General features: G+C 54.6%; 1 protein-coding gene across 1 annotated transcript in view; it reads right to left on the bottom strand.

The window, feature by feature from the left end:
• Positions 1-15,845: 15,845 nt before the first annotated feature.
• The window catches only part of LOC309684553 (electroneutral sodium bicarbonate exchanger 1-like), a gene marked incomplete at both ends in the record, with an annotated part of 93,565 nt that continues 87,990 nt past the window's right edge, over positions 15,846-21,420 (bottom strand). The window contains 7 exons of the mRNA XM_082500449.1: positions 15,846-15,933; positions 16,444-16,541; positions 16,957-17,091; positions 17,192-17,365; positions 18,630-18,698; positions 20,148-20,399; positions 20,995-21,156. Coding sequence (XP_082356575.1) covers positions 15,846-15,933; positions 16,444-16,541; positions 16,957-17,091; positions 17,192-17,365; positions 18,630-18,698; positions 20,148-20,399; positions 20,995-21,156 — 978 coding nt within the window. The remainder of the gene's footprint in view (positions 15,934-16,443; positions 16,542-16,956; positions 17,092-17,191; positions 17,366-18,629; positions 18,699-20,147; positions 20,400-20,994; positions 21,157-21,420) is intronic.

Here is a 21,420-nt window from a genome sequence, read left to right as displayed (position 1 = left end):
GCAGAGGGGCTCCAGCCCTCACAGCATCTCCATGGCCTCCTCTGGCCCCACTCCAGCAGGTCCATGTCTTTCCTATGTTGGGGGCTCCAGAGCTGGATGCAGTACTCCAGGTGGTGTATCACCAGAGCAAAGCAGAGTGACAGAACCCCATCCTTCGCCCTGCTGGCCACACTTCTGATGCAGGCTGGCATATGTGTGGTTTTCTGGGCTGTGATCATGCATTGCCATCTCATGTTGAGCTTCTCATCAGTCAGCACCCCCAGGTCCTTCTCCTCAGGGCTGCTCTCCATCCATTCTCCGCCCAGCCTGGATTTGTGCTTGGATTGCCCCGACCCAGGTGCAGGACCATGCACTGGGCCTGGTTGAACTTCATGAGGTTGGCATGGGCCCACCTCTCCAGCCTGTCATTAGTAGAAGGCCAGGCCTGCAGCACCCGGTTATCAACCCGGTTTGGGTGGGAGGGGATGCTCCTGCATGGGGGGGTTGCCCTGCGCTGGGGGGGACACATCCCACTGAGGGAAGGTCTTGCCGAAGTGGGGGCCGCGCTCATGCTCCCTCTCCCCCGTCCCTCCCCAGATCGCCCCAGCAGAAGGTCCCAAGGCCAGTGAGCGGATGGTCATCATCATGGGGCTGCCCAAGGCTCAGTTCAAGGTGCGCTGGGTGGGGGCTGTGGGTGGGGGGGACAGTAAGGGCCAAGTCGAGAGCATCCCTGTGGTCACCACTGTGCTGCCAGCCTGGCTTGGCCTCCCTCAGCGCCGGGGGAGCTCTTTGCTGGGTACAGTGGTTTTGATGCTGCTGGACGTGGGGACATTGTCTCCTTTGGGGATAGAGAGGCAGACCGGGCGCTGCCTGATGGTTTTCCTTCCTGTCCGTCTGCTCCCCAGGCCCAGGGGTGAATATTTGGGAAGCTGAAAGAGGAAAACTTCTTTAATGCAAAAGAAGAAGTGAAGCTTGAAGTCCACATCAAGGTGCCTTCCTTCGCCGCCGGCCACGTGACAGGCAAAGGTGGCAAAACGGTGGGGGGTGGTGCCCCGGGGATGCAAAGTTGGGCATCACCCATCACCCCTGCCCACCCCAGGGGGACAAATCCCGGGTGCTCAGTGGTCTCAGCGATGTCTTGACCCTCAGCCCCCATGTTCTGGTGGTGGTTCTCGTTGGTCCCAAGGAAGGGGGAGACACACAGGGTGCCTGGTGCTGTGGTGACACCGGCAGTGGAGGATTTTGGCTCTTCCACAACAGAAGCCTCTTGTGGTTCGCTCCAGGTAAACGAACTGTAAAACTTAACCAGCGCGGAAGTCCTTGTGCCACGAGACCAAACCCTGGACAAGAACGAGGAGGTCATCGTTAAAATCATTGGGCATTTCTTTGCCAGTCAGGTACAGTTTGGCCGCGGCTTTACCCGATCCTCTCTGGCCGCTTTCATCCACCGAGGCAAGGCACAGGGCTTGCTGAGCCCAGCACCACCCAAGCGTCCTGCCGCTCTTCTTTTGGGAGGTCCCTGTGCCCCCAAGATGCACTGAAGGTGTTTCGGTAGCTCCCCCCGGCTGTGCGAGAACTGAAATTGAAGATTGGCTTGATTGAGCTAAAAATGGGTGTTTTGGATGCCGTGCAGAGCAGCACCCGGGGTGTGAATGGACTCCTTGGTGCGGGCAGAGCCACCCGCATCCCACCTGGGTGCATCTTCCATAAGCTTGTCTCCTGTCCACTCGAGCAGGATCGCAGCCCCCCAGAAAAATTCAGGTGCTCTCGAGGAGCGATGGAGGAAGCACAAGTTAAAAAAAAAAAAAAAAAAAAAAAAAACAAAAAAACAAGACCCAAAACCGCCCCCAGAATTAATTATGGCTTGTCCAGAGTGACAAGTTGGGAGCAGCAAGATGCTCGGTGGGGGCTCGGGGGTGGGTGGTGGTGGGAGAAGCGGTGCCCTGACCCCCACCTCTTGCTTTTCCCCTCTCCTCCCCAGGACTGCACAGCGCAAGATGAGGGAAACGCTCCAGCAGGTGAAGCAGCAGGAGCAGAAACACGCTCCGGGAGCCCCGGCCTCGCAGCACAGCAAGGGAGGCTCCCGCCGTGCCGCCCAGCACCGCCCGATGAATGTAACCCCACTGCCGGATACCCCACCCCCCCCCTCCCCAAACCCTCCTCCCCCACCCCCAGCAGGTCAGGGGAGCAAACCAAAGACCCCCCCCAAACACACAGCCCCCCATTCCCCGCGGCGCTGCGAGGATGCACAGCCGAGGGGTACGGGGAGGGCTCTCTCCATCCCACAGCCTCCCCCTTCCTCCTCCCTCGCCTCCCGACGCTATCCCTTTAGTTGGACTAACAGAGGCAGAGAGAGAGAGAGTTTTTAGTATTTTTTTTATTATTATTTTTAATTTACTAAAAGCCACCTGTTTTTCACCTCAGGCACAGCCGGAGGAGCTGGAGGATTTTTCAGTTTTGTAAGGATTTTAATTTTTTTTTTTTTTTTTCAGAGGGGGTGGGGGCGGGAGGAGGATGTTTGGTTTTTAGCCAAAGCCGGCTTTTCTCGAGGTTAAAGGACAGGAACTAGTCCAGTGGTTCTCTAATGCCCGGTAGAGCAGGGATGTAGGATTGCCAGCAGGGGGTGAAACCCCCCATAATAATTAAAGGAGCGTTAAAAAGCGATTTCTTAAGGGCTTTGAGAAGAGCAGTGCCTGTATGAGCCAAGAGAAGGGATCCCGTCTCCTCAAAGAGGCATTTCTCTTTCACGCACCCTTTCCTCTTTGCTTCCCTGAGTCCCAAACTGGGGTTGGCATCTGCTGCGTCCCCCTGTCCCGGCTGTCCCTCTGTCCCTTCGCTCTCCATCACCGCCCCGACGCGGCTGAAAGATGCGGGTTGCAGGAGAGAAGGGGGGAAAGAGGGGCGGGGGGTGTCCTGGTTCCGGCAGGGATGGGGTTAATTTCCCCGAGGAGCCGGCAGGGACACAGGTATCCCATCCCCTGTGAGCCATGCCCGGGGCTGGGGGGAGCTCGCCGGGGGAGGGGGCGGGAAGTCGCGGCTGGGAGCGGGCTGCGGCGGTGCGGGGCCGGTCGGTGCGCGGAGGCGCTGTCATCGCGTCCGTCTATTCCTTTACCGCTGTTATTGGGATTGTTTGCCCTTCCCGTTGCTCTTCTCTTAAACTGCCTTTATCTCAACCCGCGAGTTTTTTGCCTTTTTCTTCCGATTTTGCCCCCGGCTGCGGGAGTGGAGCGAGCGGCCGCGTGGTTCTTTGTTGCCGGCTGAGGCCAAACCACGACGGGGGAAACACCGGATTTCCAAGAGGTTGTCAGCCCAGGGCTGGGGAAAAAAAAAACAAAAAACCAAAAAAAAAAACCTAGCAAAATTATTATTTTTTTAAAATTTCAAAAATAAAGCACACACAACCCCCAACCCCAGATGACACACACACATCCACACAGAAAAAAACACCTCAGGTTTTCATACCTCAGCACCTTGCGTTTGTGTTTCCCTTCTAGAGATTTTGTGTGCCTTGTAAAACTGATACTTGGAGCTTTTTTTGTTGTTTAATTTGTTAAAAAAAAAAAGTTGGAAAAAACTTTTGGAAAAGTTGGAAAAAACGATCTCGACCGAGTGTGAAGCAGGAGAAGGAAACCACTCCCACGGGTGCCAATGCTCTTCCGTAGTCTTCTTTGGCTAGCTGAGAGCCAGGGGCTGTTCCTTTGGAGAAAGCTTGAGAAATGTTAAAAAGGAGGAAAAAAAAAGGTGAAAAAAAAAAGTGGTGGAAAGGAAAAGAAAGGGGGAAAAGAAAAAAAAGCAAAAGAAAAAAGGAGAAAAGAAAAAAGGAGAATGAGAAAAAAGGGGGGGGAAGAAAGGTGGAAAAAAAAAAGGGAAAAAAAAAACCAACCCAAATATAAAAAAAGGTTGTAAGGAAAAAAAAAAAAAACCACAAAACAAAACCAAGCAAGGAAAGTGGTGAAAGCCGCTGGGAAGAGGAGGGACAGGAGCTGGGGGGGGCAGTGTGAGGTGGCGTTGCCAGTGTGGCCCCAGGGGCTGTGACACCATATTTTTGTCCTCTACTGCAAAGTGTTCCGTGAAAAAAAACAACCAAACCCCACCCAACGACAACATCATCACAAGAAAAAGAGAAATCTCTCCAGCTCACACGAGCCTGAGCTTGCTCTCTGTTGCTCTCTTTCCAGTGTCTCGGGGGGTCACGGCCAAGCTGAGATTGGGGGTGGTGGAGGTGGGAGTTTGCCCCATGGCTGTGATGGGGGGAGAAGGGGTGGGTGGGGAGTGGGGGATGTGGTGTGGGTTGTTTTTGAGGTGGTGGTGGTTTTTTGCCAGGTGTTGCTTTACCCAGTGGCTCGGGGAGGCGTTGGCACCAGGAAGCCTGTGCTAAAGTGGGGTGGGGGCCTCGCCGCAGTTGGTTAGCAGAGCCAAACTGGTTATTAATGGTTATTAACAGCACAGTAATTAGGCCCTTGTAATGGGGAAGCTCAGATGCCCCCTAACCAACCCCCCCCGGTGCTTCTCTAGCCAGGCGAGCGCTGGGCGTCCCCCCCGCAGGAGAGGAGCGCACCTCCGGGGTGGGTGGAAGGACGTCACCCAACGGGGAGAGGACCAAGATGGGGCTTGGGTGTCCCTTGGGGTGGCCGGGTGGCGGGGTAGGGCTGCTGGGGGCTGCCACGATGAGGGACACCCCCACGCCTTTCTCCATGGCTCCCACAGCTCTGCTCCCTCCCTCCCTCCCACCCATCCAGTGCCACCGGAGAGGCGGTGTCCCCCCTCCCGGGGTGGGCAGGGGCTGTGCCACCCCATCTAACACCTCAACGCACCAAAGCACCTCACTGGGGGAGGGACCCTGTGCCTGGTAGCCCCGTGCGCCCCAGCACTGTAAGGATGGGGCTGAGCCCCCACCACGGCCACCCTGTGCAAACCAAAGACCCCCACACAGACCCCCCCACCCCCATTCCCCGCGGCGCTGCGAGGATGCACAGCCGAGGGGTACGGGGAGGGCTCTCTCCATCCCACAGCCTCCCCCTTCCTCCTCCCTCGCCTCCCGACGCTATCCCTTTCGTTGGACTAACACAGGCAGAGAGAGAGAGAAAGAGAGGTTTTATTATTCTTTTTTATTATTTTTTTTTCTTCCCTAAAAGCCACCCATTTTTCATCCCAGGCATGGCCAGAGGAGCTCGCCCAGCATTGAGGGGGGGAGGTTGGGCTGCGGCACACAGCGCAGCGGCTCGTCAGTTTTTAGAATTAATGTAACCCTAACGAAACTAACGGCGATTTTTAAGTTTTGTAAGGATTTTAATTATTTATTTATTTATTTAATTTCAGAGGGGCCCGGGGCGGGAGGGGGACATTTGTTTTTTAGCAAAAGCCGGCTTTTCTAGAAGTTAAAGGAAAGGCCATGCTCGGCTGTAAATGCTCCCCTCCAGCGTCCTGGATGGGGGGGGCGGATCTCCGAGGGGCCAGCTGTATCCTTGGAGGATTCCCCATTTGTCTCCCCAGACCCTGCGGTTTATATTTCCTGACTCGGTGAGGGTGCAGGATTATGCCCGAGTGGATTACACTGTCTGGGATATTTCCCTCTGGTGGTGCCATAGCGAAGTCTCTGTTGCCAATTTGTGATGTCCGGCGCTCAACGTCACGGGAAGAGTGGTGGGATGGTACTCGGGGCATTTTGTTTGTTAAGGGCCATTTGGTCTTGGTTGTTCTGTGCCATCTTGAGATAAGCCCGGGCTGAGCTGTTTTGCAGCTCCCCCCAAGTTCTCTCTGCACAGCCAAGGCACGGCGGGGATGGAGCTGAGTGGGATGGCAGCTCCCTGCCTCTCACCTCTGGTGCTCTGAAACCGGCTTGGCTGGCTGCCCCCACACAGTGTGTTACTGGCTTGCCCAGCAGGTAAAGAACCCAGATTTGGGACGCCACTGGGGTGTCCGTAAGGGGTCCTGGGCGGCCCTTATGGGGTCCTGGGGGGGACTCTTGCAGGCCAGAGGCAGTCTGGGGCAGCCCTTCAAGGATCTGGGGGTCCCCTCTGGTGCCTCTGGGGAGGGTTTTGTGGCTGGAGAGGGCCGAGCTGTTTGCAAGAGGTGCTTCCTCCCTTTCTCCAGCCCACCCAGCTCCCCCGACACCACCACCCCCCCAGGTTGGTGGGTGCCAGCAGTGCCAGCCTGTCCCACTGGGTCGGGTACTGAGGGGGGCACAGCCCCAGCCGCGGGATGTTAGGATGAACCACAGCACCAGGGATAGAGACCAACATTTTATTTCTTTAACATTTCCCACGGCGGGCACCCCAGGGTTGCACGGCTGCACCCTGCAGCCTGTGCTCGCTGGCCAACTCGGAGGACTGCAGCAGCCTGTTGAGGAGCAGCTTCTCTTCCCAGAGCTCCCTCTACGACATCCTGGAGGCCTGGCCCAGTGCAGCAACAGAGCCAGTGGTGCTCACACACTCAGGACACCCCCGCTCTCCCATGGCTGCTAGTGGAGCAGTGGGGAAACCGGGGCCGGTCCTGGGCCAGGAGCCTCCACAGGAGCTGCCAGCAGGGACCGAGAAAGAGCGGGTTCCCAGGCAGGGGACGGGACTGAGTGTGGAAGCATACGCTGTGGAGCTCTGAGCTGCTGCGTGGTGCCAGGTCTATCCAACGTCAGGCAGTACATTCACAGGAGACGTCACCGCTGACAACTCTTCCGAGGAAGTGGGGCCGTTTCTGTAGTCGTAGCCTGCCTGGAGAAAGAGCCCCACGGAGCTAAGAGTCTGCTGAGCAGCAAGGGAGCAGAGTCGCTGACTCTCAACCAAGGACTGAAACACAGCAACTCACTCTATTGCCTTCCCCCTTCGCCCGCTGCCTCCCACAGTTTGGAAGAAAAGAACCAGGGAGCTCCAAAGGAGGGGACCCCTCCCCCACTCCCCCAAACCTCCCTCAAGACACGGGACTCCTCCCACACACCTCCACTCCCCACACCGACAACCCTCCCCCTCCCCCAACGCTCCAAAAAGCAGCAGTCCTTAGGGCAGACTCCTTAAGCTGACTCCACAGCTACGGCTCCCCGTCGGCTCTGGGGGAGACAAGGGGGCCCTGGGGGTCTCCGTGGGCTTTAAGGGGGTCCCAGGACTGCCCACGGGCTCCCAGCAGTGCCCGTGCCCACCACCCACCCCCGCTTCAGGGGGCCCAGCGCTGACACCCCCCGACCCATCTGGAGTCGGGCGAAGGGGGCACGGCCGGGCTGACCTGCCGGGGGGGGCTGAGAGCGGAGCCCAGAGCGGAGCCAAGCGCCCGGCCAGGCCGGCCCCGGGCACCCTGCGCTGCGGCCGGGGCTGCCGCCACCTGCGGGGAGCGAGCGGGAGGTGAGGGGGTGGCAGCGGGGGACGGGGTGGGACGGGGGGACGGACGACGGGGGTCTGAATGGGCCCTGTTCTCCCCGGGGACCCCCCACTCGGCTCTGCCCCCCCTAAAAAGGCCCAGGCCGCCCCCCAGGCCCCCAGCCCGGTCCCGCCACCCTACAAACCCCCCGAACTGGCCCCGGAGACCTCCGTACCGCTCCTGCCGCTGCCGCCGCCACCCCACCCCGCTCCCGCCCCCCTCGGCCCCGGTCCCCCCGTCTCTCCCGGTACCGAACGCCGCAGCTCCCGACCACCGCCGCACACCGGAAACGTTCTCCTTCGCGTCCGCCCAATCGCGCATGCGCTGAGGGGCAGATCCGGGCCACACCCCCCAACGTCGCCGCGGCAACGGCGGACGAGAGGGGCGGGGCCGCGCCGAGGAGAACGAGGCCCCCTCAGCCCCGCACCACCGCTTCTTTCCGCCCCGGGCACTGCGAGGCCGAAACCAGCCCAGCCCTCCCCCAAATGCGCCGGGACCCCCCTAAACCAGCCCAATCCTCCGCAAAATGAGCCGGGACTCCCTGAAATCAGCTCAGCCCTCCCCAAAATGAGCCCCACATCCGCCTGCAGAGCTCCGCCAGCCCCCCGACGGACATCACGGGGGTGGGGGGAAAGAAAACAACCAGAAAGGTACTGAAAACAACGTGGAGACGGTGCTTAGAGATCCTTCCGAGAGGCAAAACCCGGCCTTTATCCTCATTTTTGAACACGGGGTTTCGCAGTGCTTCGCGGGCAGTGGTTATCCAGGGGCATCAGCTATCCCGGGAAGCGAACGTTCCCATCCCGTGTGGCAAAAGTCCACTCGCATGAATAACTTAGACAAAACCAGCCCACAAAAGGACAAGAGGCACCTTTGGTCACCCTTTGCTTGAAGCTTCGCTAAAACTGTATACTCAGATTGGCCCTGTCCTGCAGTTTCTTTCCCAGAGTTTTGCCCCAAACCCACGCTTCTAGCCCCGCTCCCCAAGCCCTCCCTCGGGGCCCACCGCCTTTCCCCAGCCCAGCCTGTCCTTAAAGCTTTTCTTTCCACACACAGCCCTTTCCACTCACCTCCCTCCGGGGCCTCCTCTCTCACAGACACCTCAAAGCCCTGCAAACCTCCTCTCCTTCACCTCTCCCACTCACGAAAACCCATTCCCCCCTCACAAACACCCATTCCCCTCACTCCCCCCTCACACGCTCACTCCCACACCCCCAACCCTTCCCCCCACCATTCTCCCCTCCCCCCTCGACCCACCTCTTCTCTTCTCTTCTCCTCTTCTCTTCTCTTCTCTTCTCTTCTCTTCTCTTCTCTTCTCTTCTCTTCTCTTCTCTTCTCTTCTCTTCTCTTCTCTTCTCTTCTCTTCTCTTCTCTTCTCTTCTCTTCTCTTCTCTTCTTCTTTTTTCTTCTCCTACCCCTCTCTCTGCCCGTGGGCAGCCCTGGGACCCCTTTAAAGCCCACGGAGAGCCCCGGGGCCCCCTTGTCTCCCCCAGAGCCCACGGGGAGCCGTAGCTGTGGAGTCAGCTTAAGGACTCTGCCCTAAGGAATGCTGCTTTTTGGAGCTTTGGGGGAGGGGGAGGGTTGGCGGTGTGGGGAGTGGAGGTGTGTGGGTCCCTTCTGCCAAAGTGCAGTGAGAACCACGTTCACTGAACCCCCATTCTACATGGACAGGGTCAGTTGGATGTATAGGACCAAGTTGTTGGAATAACCTCAGCTCTTTTATTAGCAATTCCAAGGCATTGGTATGTTGGTCAGTCCATTCCCAGGATTTTCCCTTCCTGAGCAAATCATCAAGGGGCGAGCAATGATGGAAAAGCCAGGGGTGTGTTTACGCCAACAGCTTAAAGTTCCTAGAACTTGCTGTAACTCCTTCACACTGGGTGGATTCTGCCCCTGTTCTGTTTTTTTTAGGGTATCTTGAGGGACCAAAGCAGCTCCTTTAATCCACCAGAGCCCCGGGAATTGCACTTCCTGCGCCGGTCCTTGACATTTGGTGGGGAACGGCCCCAGTTTCAGATCTGACCTTGGGGGATGAAACCAGGCTTGGGTCTAGTGGGAGATGTCCCTGCCCATGGCGGGAGGTAGAACTCGATGACCTTCAAGGTCCCTTCCAGCCCAAACCATTCCGTGAGTCTATGATGGTGTCTGTCCAGCTGATGAGCTCCCACCCGAGTTTCACTCGGCGAAAAGCAGCAGCCGGTGCTTGGGTACCCAAAGGCTTCTTTTACATTTTTCCTCTTCTTTGTTTCTTAACTTTTTCAACTCAAACCAAAGGTGTTGGAAAGGGCGGCCCCGTGGGCAGAGAAATCATTCCTCCCTGCGAGATGGGCTGTGGCACCACGGGGCCATCTCACCTGAAAGGAGGAAACCCACAGGTCACTCCTTTGGTCCAAAGAGTGGAAGAAAATAAAAAAGAGAAACAGCAACAACACCACACACACAAAAAAACCCCGAACCCAACCACCAAACCAGCCCCTCGCTGAAGGCGTAAGGTGGGAAATACTGCAACAACTGTATTTTTTACAACAGCCCCACTTAAAAAACGCTGTAATGATTCATAACGACCCATCCGACTAAAACCAGGAGTAGCGGTGACCTACCCGTCAGCTTTTAGCATCCTGCTAACCAGCTTAAAGGCACCGGTGAGGAGAAGAGTTCAGCCACAACCAGCTCGAAGGAGGAAAAGAGGATCTTGCTTTTAGGGGAACGGCTGTCTTTGCAGAAGGTAAGTGCCCCCGCGGCTCGACCGCCCCTTCAAACCTCGATTTCTCCGGCTCAGTTTTCTCTGTAACTGCTCCCACAGCACCGCGGATCCTGCAGCTTTCCCTAAATCATAATAAAACCTTCCCTAAATCCGGCAGCAGGTTTCTGACGTCTCCAACGCCTCCGAGCATCGCATGGGGATCCCACACGCCACCGGTCCCCCGGGATTTCCAGGCTCTGACCCCTGGCTTGGCTCAGGTGCCCTCTTTTTTCACTCAGTTCCCCAAGTTTTAGGTAAAAGGGCACTGGGGCTGCGCCTGCCTGACCCCACAGACCTATGCCAGAGGGGGGTTTGAAAGAAATGAATAAAAAAAATACTATATGAAAGATAACTAGAATCTCTTTGGATTTTATGTAATGCTAATTAACTATTGCAAATGGGCAAAAATATACCCCCAAGAATGTAGGGAGGAAGAAATGCTCAATTTCTGTTGTGCGCCGGCCCCTCCCTCCCCCCAGTCCCCTTCCTGAGCTCCCTGAGCACCCCACGGTCTGGCAGAGGGGACACGTGTGACACTGCTGTCCCCTCCCTCCTGCAACACAGAGCTCATCGCAATTACTTGCACAGAGAAACAAACAAAATTATATATTAAAAAAACATTTAAAAACCCAAATTAAACAACAAAATTTAAACCCCCAAATTTAATAACCCAAATTAAAAAAAAAAAAATTAAAAACCAAAACATAGTTAAGTCATTAAATTTTTCAACCCCCCAAACCCGCTAATTTCAGCCCTTTCCCCAGTCAGCTGGTTCCCCACCCCCAGCCCCAGGCAAATGGGCTTTCTCCCAAAAATCATTGCTGCCCACTCCCCCATCCCCTCCAGCCCCCCCCCCCCCTAAAAAAAAGCTCCACAGCCCCCTCCACCTCCTCCCCGCCCTCCCAAAGACACGGCAGCGGCGCAGTGAGACAAACGAGAGGTTTATTCCATTTTTTTTCCCATTACGTTCAATGGGCAACAAGAGAAAAAGGGCCGACAGTCCCGGCTCCGGCGGGGGGAACCCCTCAGTCCACAGTGACGCTCCACCGACGGGACCCATGCGACGGCGACAGGGATTTGTGTCATTTGTGTTCCACAGAATGAAACCAAAATAAATTAAAAAAACCCAATGAAACAAAAAAACTAAAACCAAACACAAAACCACACAAAGATTCAAAGTGATAAATAACACAGATTCGCTTGGGGGATTCCCCCACTCCCCACCCCCAGTTTTATTTACAACATGGAGTGTTTCCAAACTAGATCATCTCTTACAATAAAATAAATATATTTCAGCATCTCAACAACGAAAATAATTGCTGTATTTCGACATGTAGTGCACTGGGGGTGGAGGGAATTAAAATAATTTAAAAAAACCCACCCTTTTTTATTACCTTTTTACATTACACCCCCCTCCCCCCAGCTTAAGGATCTCTATTATGCGCATCATTTTAGGAAACTTCTTTCGAGGGGCCTCCGGGGGACGTGAGGAGCTGTTTGAAGGCACCGAAGCGCACAGCAGCCCCCGTCCCGCCTCGCTGGGAAGGGGCTTTGCTGCCAACTAAAGCATTGCGGGTCACTGCAGGTATATCTCTTTTGATTCCTAAAGCGACTCCAGCAGCAGCTTTGAGGGGGATTTTTCCTCCCGACTCCTCCCCGTAAAATTCTCCTCTGCACAGGGAAATATTAAATCCTCCCAAAATACGGAGCCGGCCGTGGGATCACGGGGCACGAAGGGGGGGACAGGCGCAGCACTGTGTCCCACAGTCAGCCCGGGGGGTTACAGCCGCCTTTTAGGTGGCTCAGTCACGTTGTTAACCAAGACCTCAGCTTTCATTTAATTAAAAATAAATACATAAATAAATAAAAAATCTCACCCTGTAAGCAGCAAAAACCCCCGAGCTTCGAATGCAGAATAGGGCCGTGCCGGGGAAATTTGCTTTATCACAGTATCACAGTATCACAGTATCACAGTATGCTAGGGATTGGAAGGGACCTCAAAAGATCATCTAGTCCAATCCCCCTGTCGGAGCAGGAACACCTAGATGAGGTTGCACAGGAAGGCGTCCAGGCGAGTTTTGAATGTCTCCAGAGAAGGAGACTCCACAACCTCCCTGGGCAGCCTGTTCCAGTGCTCTGTCACCCTCACTGAGAAGAAGTTTCTTCTCAAATTTAAGTGGAACCTCTTGTGTTCCAGCTTGAATCCATTACCCCTTGTCCTATCACTGGTCGCTACTGAGAAGAGCCTGGCTCCATCCTCATGACATTCCCCCTTTATATATTTATAAACGCTAATAAGATCACCCCTCAGTCTCCTCTTCTCCAAACTAAAGAGACCCAGCTCCCTCAGTCTTTCCTCATAAGGGAGATGCTCCACTCCCTTAATCATCTTAGTTGCCCTACGCTGGACTCTCTCCAGCAGCTCTCTGTCCTTCTTGAACTGAGGGGCCCAGAACTGGACACAATATTCCAGATGCGGTCTCACCAGGGCAGAGTAGAGGGCAAGGAGGACCTCTCTCGATCTGCTAACCACCCCCCTTCTAATACAGCCCAGGATGCCATTGGCCTTCTTGGCCACAAGGGCACAGTGCTGGCTCATGGTCATCCTGCTGTCCACCAGGACCCCCAGGTCCCTTTCCTCTACACTGCTCTCTAACAGGTAGCTCCCCATCCTATACTGGAACCTGGGGTTGTTTCTGCCCAAATGTAGGACCCTACACTTTCCCTTGTTGTATTTCATTAAGTTATTCCCTGCCCAAATCTCCAGCCTGTCCAAGTCTCTCTGGATGGCAGCACAGCCCTCTGGCGTGTCAGCCACTCCTCCTAGCTTAGTGTCATCAGCAAACTTGCTGATAGTACACTCAATTCCCTCATCTAAATCATTAATGAATATATTGAATAACATGGGCCCCAGTACCGACCCTTGAGGCACTCCGCTGGTTACCGGCCTCCAACTGGACTCTGCCCCATTGACTACGACTCTCTGGCTTCTCTCCTTCAGCCAGTTTGCAATCCACCTAATTATCCGGTCATCCAGTCCACACTTCCTCAGTTTAGCCATGAGGATGCTGTGGGAGACCGTGTCAAATGCTTTACTGAAGTCAAGGTAGACCACATCCACCGCTCTGCCATCATCCATCCATCTCGTTATTTCCTCATAAAAGGCTATGAGGTTGGTCAAGCATGACTTCCCCTTGGAAAAGCCATGCTGACTGCCCCTAATAATCCTCTTATCCTTGATATGCCTTGAGAGGGCACCAAGGATAAGCTGCTCCATCAGTTTCCCAGGGATGGAGGTGAGGCTGACCGGTCTATAGTTACCCGGGTCCTCCTTCTTGCCCTTTTTGAAGACTGGAGTGACATTTGCTTTCCTCCAGTCCTCAGGCACCTCGCCCATTTCCCAAGACTTGGTAAAGATGGTGGAGAGTGGTCCAGCAATGACTTGACAGCTCCTTCAGCACCCGCGGGTGCATCCCATCTGGACCCATTGATTTATGGATGTCCAGGTTGCTTAACTGGTCTCTGACTTACTTTTTAAGTAAGGAATTTTGGAGGCAGCCACCAAGGTTTTGTGGCCCCTGGGGAGGGGGGAGATGCAGAGCCGGACTCAGCCCGCTCTGCCCCAAAACCGGCCGCGTTTTCCCTCCAGGGTGATTTTCTTCCTTTCTGTCTCTGCTGGAGTGATGCCCGGCACGTGCCGAAAACAATCCCAGTCTCTGGCCCTGGTCCCGGCCAGGAGGGAGTGAAGCTCAGCCCCACTCCCTCCTTTTACAGGGAGCAAAACAAAATGGAAAAAAAAAAAACAAATTGTCCTATATTAGAAGTGTATAATTCCATTTTAAGAGCAGGGCAGCAATAGGGCTGGTACCACACCCCCCCAGCCCCACAGCCACTGTGGGTCACCAGCGTAACGATTAAATTAAAGTTTCTTTTGGGAAGGGGGGAGAGACGGGGACTCTCCTGCTCTGGGACCTTTCCCCTCCGGGGAGGCAGAGCCGGAGCAGCGAGCACGGTCCTGCCCGGAGGGCAGCGTGGAGGGGACACGCACGGGCATCCCGGAGGAACAGCAGCAAGGAAACCCCGGTGCTGCACCTTTCCCTTCCTCCGAGCCTTTTTCTTTTCCTCTTTTTAAGGGCTCAACCAGTTTCTTCCCCCTCCGACCGTCACCGTGGGGCACTGGCACCAGCCGCTTTGCAAAACCCCATCCCGTAAAAGCCGCCTGATTTTGGCCCTGTTTGGGGATGCGCCGCTTCCATCCTTACAGAGCAAACTGATAGATGATTTGTTTTTCTCCCCCTCCCCATTTAGCAAGAAGCACCAATGTGCCGTTGTTGCTTTGGGTCAGTTTGCTGCAGAAAAAGGCTCCCACAGGGGACGGGATAAGCCGATGGCAGGAGGGTCCCTGCACCCATCCCACCGCTGCTGGTGGAGGGCGGCAAGGGGACCTTTTCTTCGGGGTTGTCCTCTCCTCCCGGGCTCCGCGGCCCCACGCCGCAGCCCAACGACCCCCCCGAGATGGGAAGAGAGCACGAGAACCATCTCTGCTCAACAGCTTCTTCCTGCAAAGGGGCAGGAAAAAGGAGGAGGAAAAGGCACCTTCCCACTTGCCTCCGGGCTCATCCCACCCTGCGAGAGAGACGCGGCTTTGTGAGGAGAGGGGAGGAGGAAAAAACACCACAGAGAGAGAGCCAGGGAGGGAAAAGGAAGGAAAGCGGAGGGACAGCGGAGGGGCCGCCCGGGGACACAGAGCCCCAGGTCTCGCCTGGCCGCTCCCGCCACCACCCGGCGGATTGGAGGGGTTTGATCTGAAGCGCTGCCTTATATTAATTTAACAGCCGGGGGAGGAGAAGGCGCCGTTTCTGCCTTTTGCAGCTGCCAGGCTGACGGCAGAGCCGAAACAAGAAAAATAATTATAATAAAAACAAACAAACAAACAAACAAAAATTCCAAAAAAACTCCAATGTAAAACTGGAGCGCAGGGAGCAAATGCTTTTCCTTCGCCTCGGCCCAACCGCTCGGGCACTCCGCGCTGCCCCGCCACGGAGGGCATCCCTCTCCTGCCAGGGAGAGACAGAAGGGCGAACTGAAGGCAGGACCCCAAACCAGACCCGAGAACCTGGTCGTGATGAAGAAGAAAGTGGAGAATGCGTCACATACAACAGAAACATTCAGAGTTTATTTTGGGGGAACAAAAAAAAAAAGAGAAACAGAAGAGGAGGAGTGAGATATTAAAAAAATAGCACCGAACGATGAAGCGGCAGCAGTCCCTCTACCGCTACAAAACGGCAACAACCCACACACGAACACGCGAGGCGGAACACCACCGAACTCCCACTGACTGTCATGTGCACCTCAGTTTGCTGCTCTGGAGAGAGGGAATGCCTGAAGCACACCAAGGACAGCTGAAACCATCGCCGTGGCTTAAAGGGGAATCCTCCAACTGGAAAACAAAATAAAAGCGGTTTCTGCCCATGTCTGCGTGGGCACATCCCCGAGTCACGTTCTCACGCCTCTCCTTCAAAGTCAAGATTCCTACACATGAAAACTGGAGTCGGGGGGGAGGGAGGAGAGAGAAAAGGAGGGAGAGCGTCATCAGTGGGGCTGCTGCCCCGCTCGTGGGACCGCGCCGGCAGAGAGGAGCTGGTTCCTGTGCCGCAGCCCTCGCCGCTTGCTCGGCATTGCCGGCAAAAAAATACAAAAAGCCGTATTCACGTGCCGCCGCTTGCAAAGGAGCACGGCCACGTTCCCACGCGATCCTTTACCTCTTTCCTCCCCCGATTCAGACTGTTTCTGTGCTCATAGTGAGAGCCTTCCACATGGTTGTTTTCGACACCTCATCCGAGATATTAATCTCCGAAGGATCAGTCCTGCAATAAATATTTGAGACAGCAATCTGTGACTGCGGGAACTGACGCCACCCAGCGCATCAGCACCAGCAAGAGGAACGGGGGGGAGGAGAACCAAAGCTGCGCATAAGCACAGCGGGTTGGGCGGGATGAGGAGGTTTGGAAGGCGAGCCGGAGAGCTGCAGAGCTACAGCTCTGTGCAAAGGCTCTGCACAGAATCCCAGACTGGTCAGGGCTGGAAGGGCCCTCTGGAGCTCCCCCAGTCCCACGCCTGTCAGAGCAGGGGCACCTACAGCAGTGGCACAGGACACCTCCAGGCGGGTTTGGAATGGCTCCCGAGTGGGAGACTCCCCCACCTCTCTGGGCAGCCTGTGCCAGCGCTCTGCCGCCCGCCCTGCCCATAAATTTGCTCTTCCCGCCAAGCTGAGTGCATGGCGCTGGGATGCTCAGCAAAGATAAACGTGGAGAAAATTCTGCCAACCCCCTTCAGGCTAATCTTGCCGGGGGTCCTGCTGCTTGGTGGGGCTTTACCTGTCGCTGCTTGGCTTTGGGATATCCGCGCTGCTGGTCTTGCCCAGCTGCAGCCGAACGGAGTTTGCAGCAGCAGCTTCCATCATCTCCTGGGACTCCTGACATAAAAAGGGACAAATCAAAGTTGTCTGTCTATGATCGAAGTGGAGATAAACTAAAGACCCAGCAAAGCCCACGTGCTGCCCTCTCCTTCTGACCTTCTGTTAGCGCAGCCGGGGAAAGACCTTTCACTCCAAACATTTTGGGGGGGGTTAAAACCACCCTTATGAGCAAATCTTTCCATCATAATGATAATGTTTATTATAAATGGCACCTTTAAAAATTATACCGCTATTCAAGTGTTAAGCTCACTGCTAATTTAAAAACAAGGTTATGGTGCGGGATCCAGGCTGTCAGGATCTATTTCTATTGAGTTCGGATCTTCCCCCAACATTTCAAGAGAAGCTCTGACAGAAAGAGGCAATCTCAGAGCCCGAGGGAGACATCCAGCCCCGAGCACCCAGCAAGCATCACCTCTTCTTCTTTGGCTTCATTTTTGGCATCGGACAACTTCTTCCTGCTTTCTGGCATAAGGTCATCCAAAAAGCTGAGCTCCCGCTTTGAGAAGCAGAAGTCCATCACTTTCCGGACAAACACGAGAGCCAAAACCTTCACAAAATAAGAAGGAAGAGGGGGTGAGGTCTGAGATGATGCTACGTCTCACTCCGACGCTGCAAACGTCCCGCTGCTGAGCAGCACCGGCTCTTACCATCATGGGAAAGATGATGGCAGCACGGGACACCTTGATGGCCCAGAGCAGGACGAGGCAGATGAGCTGGATCAAGGTGAAGAAATGCACCTTCCGCAAGGGAACGTGCCGCAGGTAGATGAAATCCGGCTGGTGTTTTGCCGGCATCCAAAAGAGCTTCAAGCGGTCAAAGAACTGCAAAATAAAAGCGGAAAAGTTACCCCTTGGGGCTGCGGAAAGTTTCCGGCCCTGTTGGGACATGGAAGGAGTTTTCAGGATCTCGCGTGCAGTGAGAAATCCTGGATCCCACTTTGTTCCTCCCAGGAGCAGCACCCGTTTTCCCTTTGCTCCATCTATAAACCAGTGTGTCCATGAGCGCTGCCCACCAAAGTGCAATTATTCCACATCCTTCTATTATAGAATCACAGAAGGGTTTAGGTTGGAAGGGACCTCGAAGACCAGCCAGTCCCACCCCCTGCCCTGGGCAGGGACACCTCCCACCAGCCCAGGTTGCTCCAAGCCCCGTCCAACCTGGCCTTGAACACCTCCAGGGATGGGGCAGCCACAGATTCTCAGGGCAACCTGCGCTGGTGCCTCACCACCCTCAGAGTGAAAAATTTCTCCCTGATATCTCATCTCAATCTGCCCTCTGTCAGTGTCAAACCATACACCCTCGTCCCATCGCTCCCCTCCCTCATCCAGAGTCCCTCCCCAACTCTCCTGGAGCCCCTTTAGGCACTGGACTCCCCGGAGCCTTCTCTTCTCCAGGCTGAACACCCCCAACTCTCCCAGCCTGTCCTCCCAGCAGAGGGGCTCCAGCCCTCCCAGCATCTCCGGGGCCTCCTCTGGCCCCGCTCCACCAGGTCCATGTCTCTCCTGTGCTGCAGCCCCCCGAGCTGGAGGCAGCACTGCAGGGGGTCTCCCCAGAGCAGAGCACAGCAGAGGGCACAATCCCCCCTCGCCCTGCCGGCCACACTGCTGATGCAGCCCAGGATGCGGTCGGCCTTCTGGGCTGCGATCGTGCATTGCCGGCTCACGGTGAGCTTCTCATCAGTCCGCACCCCCAGGTCCTCCTCAGATCATCTCACCCCCCCTCCCTGTTCTTCTATAAAAATATATTTTTAATATATTCTATTCTTCTGTTTGTTATTTGGCATTTCTCAGCCCACTGAATCCCCCAGCGAGGATTCCCACCGGCAGTAGAAATCGCCTTCGCTTTGCACTGAATTCCCCCATTTTCACCACACCAAACACTGCCCTGTCCCAAACCGTGACGCAGAGTGCGCTGAACTTGCCTGGTCCTCCCACCCTACGTACCTCCTGTGCCCCCACCAATCTTTTCCTTATACAAAATACTTTCACTGCCTGCTTTTGGGGAGGTTTTCTCCCACCCCACTGCTTTTTTCCTGCTTCTCTGGAGATGACACAGCAGGGAGCTGCACGCTGTAAGAGTCCGTACCTGAATCCCTCTGAGCGATGACACGCCCATGTAGAGAAAGACACCGTAAAGCACAGGCATGGGTATAAACTGGGAAATTAAAAAAAAAAAGAATGCAATAATTTATTTTTTAATTGCTTTTTCAGTATTAGTGCTTTCTTCTAGAGGCACTGCCTAAAATTGCCTAAAACTTTCCAGTTTCCACAGGGTTGGAGATGTGTCACCTCTTAACCTGTAGAGGTTTTGTGCGTGCGAGTGAGTGAGTGAATGCTCTGCTTTAGGCTGAGCTTCTGAGTTACGTTTCATTAGAATAATCCTATTTTCCTGAAAGGTTGGAGGAAAATAGACCATTTCACCCATGCTACTGTACACCACGTTCTGTGACGGCAGAAGAACATTTCTACACATTCTTGCGGCAACACCCAAAAGCGAAGTGCCTCCTTTTAGCCTAGAGCTGAGGTGACTTTGTGGGAGTGTCCTGGTTTGAGAGACACAGGACTAATTTCTCTTCTAATGCTTGGGAAAATCTTCGCTTTTTTAGAAGACTCCAGTGTCTGAATTTGTGAAAATATTTACTTTACAGCCAGCTGTGGTGTGTGGGTCTCAAGGTCTCAGTGTTTTCGAGCTAGCCAGGTGCAGGGATGAGGAGGAGCGAGACCCGGGCACTTGACCCAAGCTGGCCAACAGGATTATTTCATACCATCAACATCACACTCATTATAAATTAGAAAGTTTGCTGCGAAGTTCTCTCTCTCCCTTGATGGCTGCCATCCTGAGAACTTCATGCCCTGGTGCCGGAGCCCTGAGGCCTTCCCTTCCTCCTGAAGCCGTAGCACTCGCAGTGTCCGACATTTGCTGTCCACTGCTGGGAGTGCACAGCTTCCTACTGATAGAATTGGCTGAGTATAATCTTTGCATATTCTGTATTGGTGTCGGGATCAATATCAGTTCTTTAGTGCTGTTAATGTTAATTATCTAATCTTATTCTATTAAATCTGTTTATACTTCAGCTCTCGGGTTTTCTTGTTTTTCCCAATTTCCCTTTCCCAGGTGGGGAGGGGTCATCGGGTGATAGAATGATTGTCTAAATGACAACAAATTGTTATGGGTCTCTCAAACCGTAACAGGGAGGAACACACAAGGAAGCCCACGGGGATGATTTTGGTGTGTTTAGCTACTGGGAAAGGCTGTTGGGAGGCATTTGGGGGAGCAAATTGCATCCCATAAGGTGCTGCCTGCTTGAAAGAGAGCAGTGTACTGGTCTGAATCCACTTCATCGGAACCCATAAACACAGGTGGGCCTGAGAGACACCTGGGAATTAAAGCAGTTGTCCTGCTCGCTTGCCTCGAGGACACCAAACTGGGGTGTGAAGGGCTGGAAAGTATAACTGAGGCTGCTTCCCACCGTGGGCCAAGCCTCAAGGTTTGGGATCGCCTCCTCCTCTGCTCCACACCTACTCAGGCCTGGATGGAGGGGATGTTTTTTGTATAACCTCCAAAAAGTTCACGCTTGTTGGGCGTTTTGCATTTTCCTCTTACCTTTAACACCGAAGTGAAGAAGACAGAGCAGCCCATGAGCACAAAGATCATCAAGCCGGTGACTCTCTGCTCTCGTATCCCCAGAAACTTGGGTTGTTCTCCTGGAGCTGAGCAGCCAGACTCCACTTTGAGGCTATTCACGTGGGTGATGGACAGGACAGTCGCAGCCACAAACCAGGGCAGCCCCATCACGGAGCACACCCCGAGCATCACGGCCACCATGAAAAGGTCCAGGTGGTACCCGCATCCTTTCTGTGGGCAGCAAAACAAGGAACAGAGCATCTCACAGCACAAGAGCGAGGACAACGTCGCGACTCAGACTCAAACCCTACTTGGGCGCAAGTCACCCTCTTGAAAATTTAAGAGAAGAATTGGCAAAAATAAGGATGGATCCGGTCTGCGCAAGCACCTTGCGTGAAAATCTGGCAGGAGTTCAGACCAAGTGGATTTGGGAGGTTTGTGCAATAGCTACTTCTCAAAAAAAAAACCAAACAAAATAGACTATTTTCATTCATAAAGAAAGTTCTACCACTGGCAAGCAAGGCGTGACCCCGAGTTATCCCTGGCAGTACGTCAAAACAGTTCGTTCCCCCAGCTCCTGCTGGCGTTTTGAAACAAAAACACGCTTCTATAGTGCTTGAAAATTAATTTGTTCCTCCAAAAGATTGCTCATCTGAACTGCCCTCGTTTGCTCCCTGTGACATCACTAATCCAGCAGAGCATCCTGCCACACAGCCTGACATTGTCCCAAACCAACGCCTTCACAAAGCACTTGGCATAGGAGCTTCTCCCCACACCTGCAGCCCAGAGTGGGGTGGGAATGGGGTCAGCTCTTGCAGCCCCTTACCTTCAGCTTGTGCTCTTTCCTGTTGACAATGACAGCCGTGATCTGCTGGTCCATGAATATCAAGATGGTGCAGAGCAGAGCTGGGATGGGCGCGGCCAACACCGTCCACCAAGGGTTGGGCCCTATGGGGTTGACCAACCACCCGCGGTCGTCTCTGGTAGGCTGCAACAAAGCCAAAACACACATCAGGATCAACTCCCAGCCCAGCCACTTCACTGGCTTTGATTTTCCTCTCCATCGCTGTGCCGCCTCATCTCCTGGCCCTGCCTTCATGTCACCCTCTCCTACGGGGTTCAGCAGTGCCAGCGTCCTTGTCGCAAGCACCTATACATACTTCTGTAGGTATCAAGTTTTGGGGCTGGCTTCCTCTTTCCAGAAGGAAACAATGCACTCGGAGGTGGAAGAGGAGATGGTAACACCACCAGC

The sequence above is a fragment of the Vanellus vanellus genome (assembly GCF_965231255.1).
Source record: "Vanellus vanellus genome assembly, contig: HAP1_SCAFFOLD_34, whole genome shotgun sequence".
Lineage (NCBI taxonomy): Eukaryota > Metazoa > Chordata > Aves > Charadriiformes > Charadriidae > Vanellus > Vanellus vanellus.
This window is presented reverse-complemented; position numbering and strand designations above follow the sequence as displayed.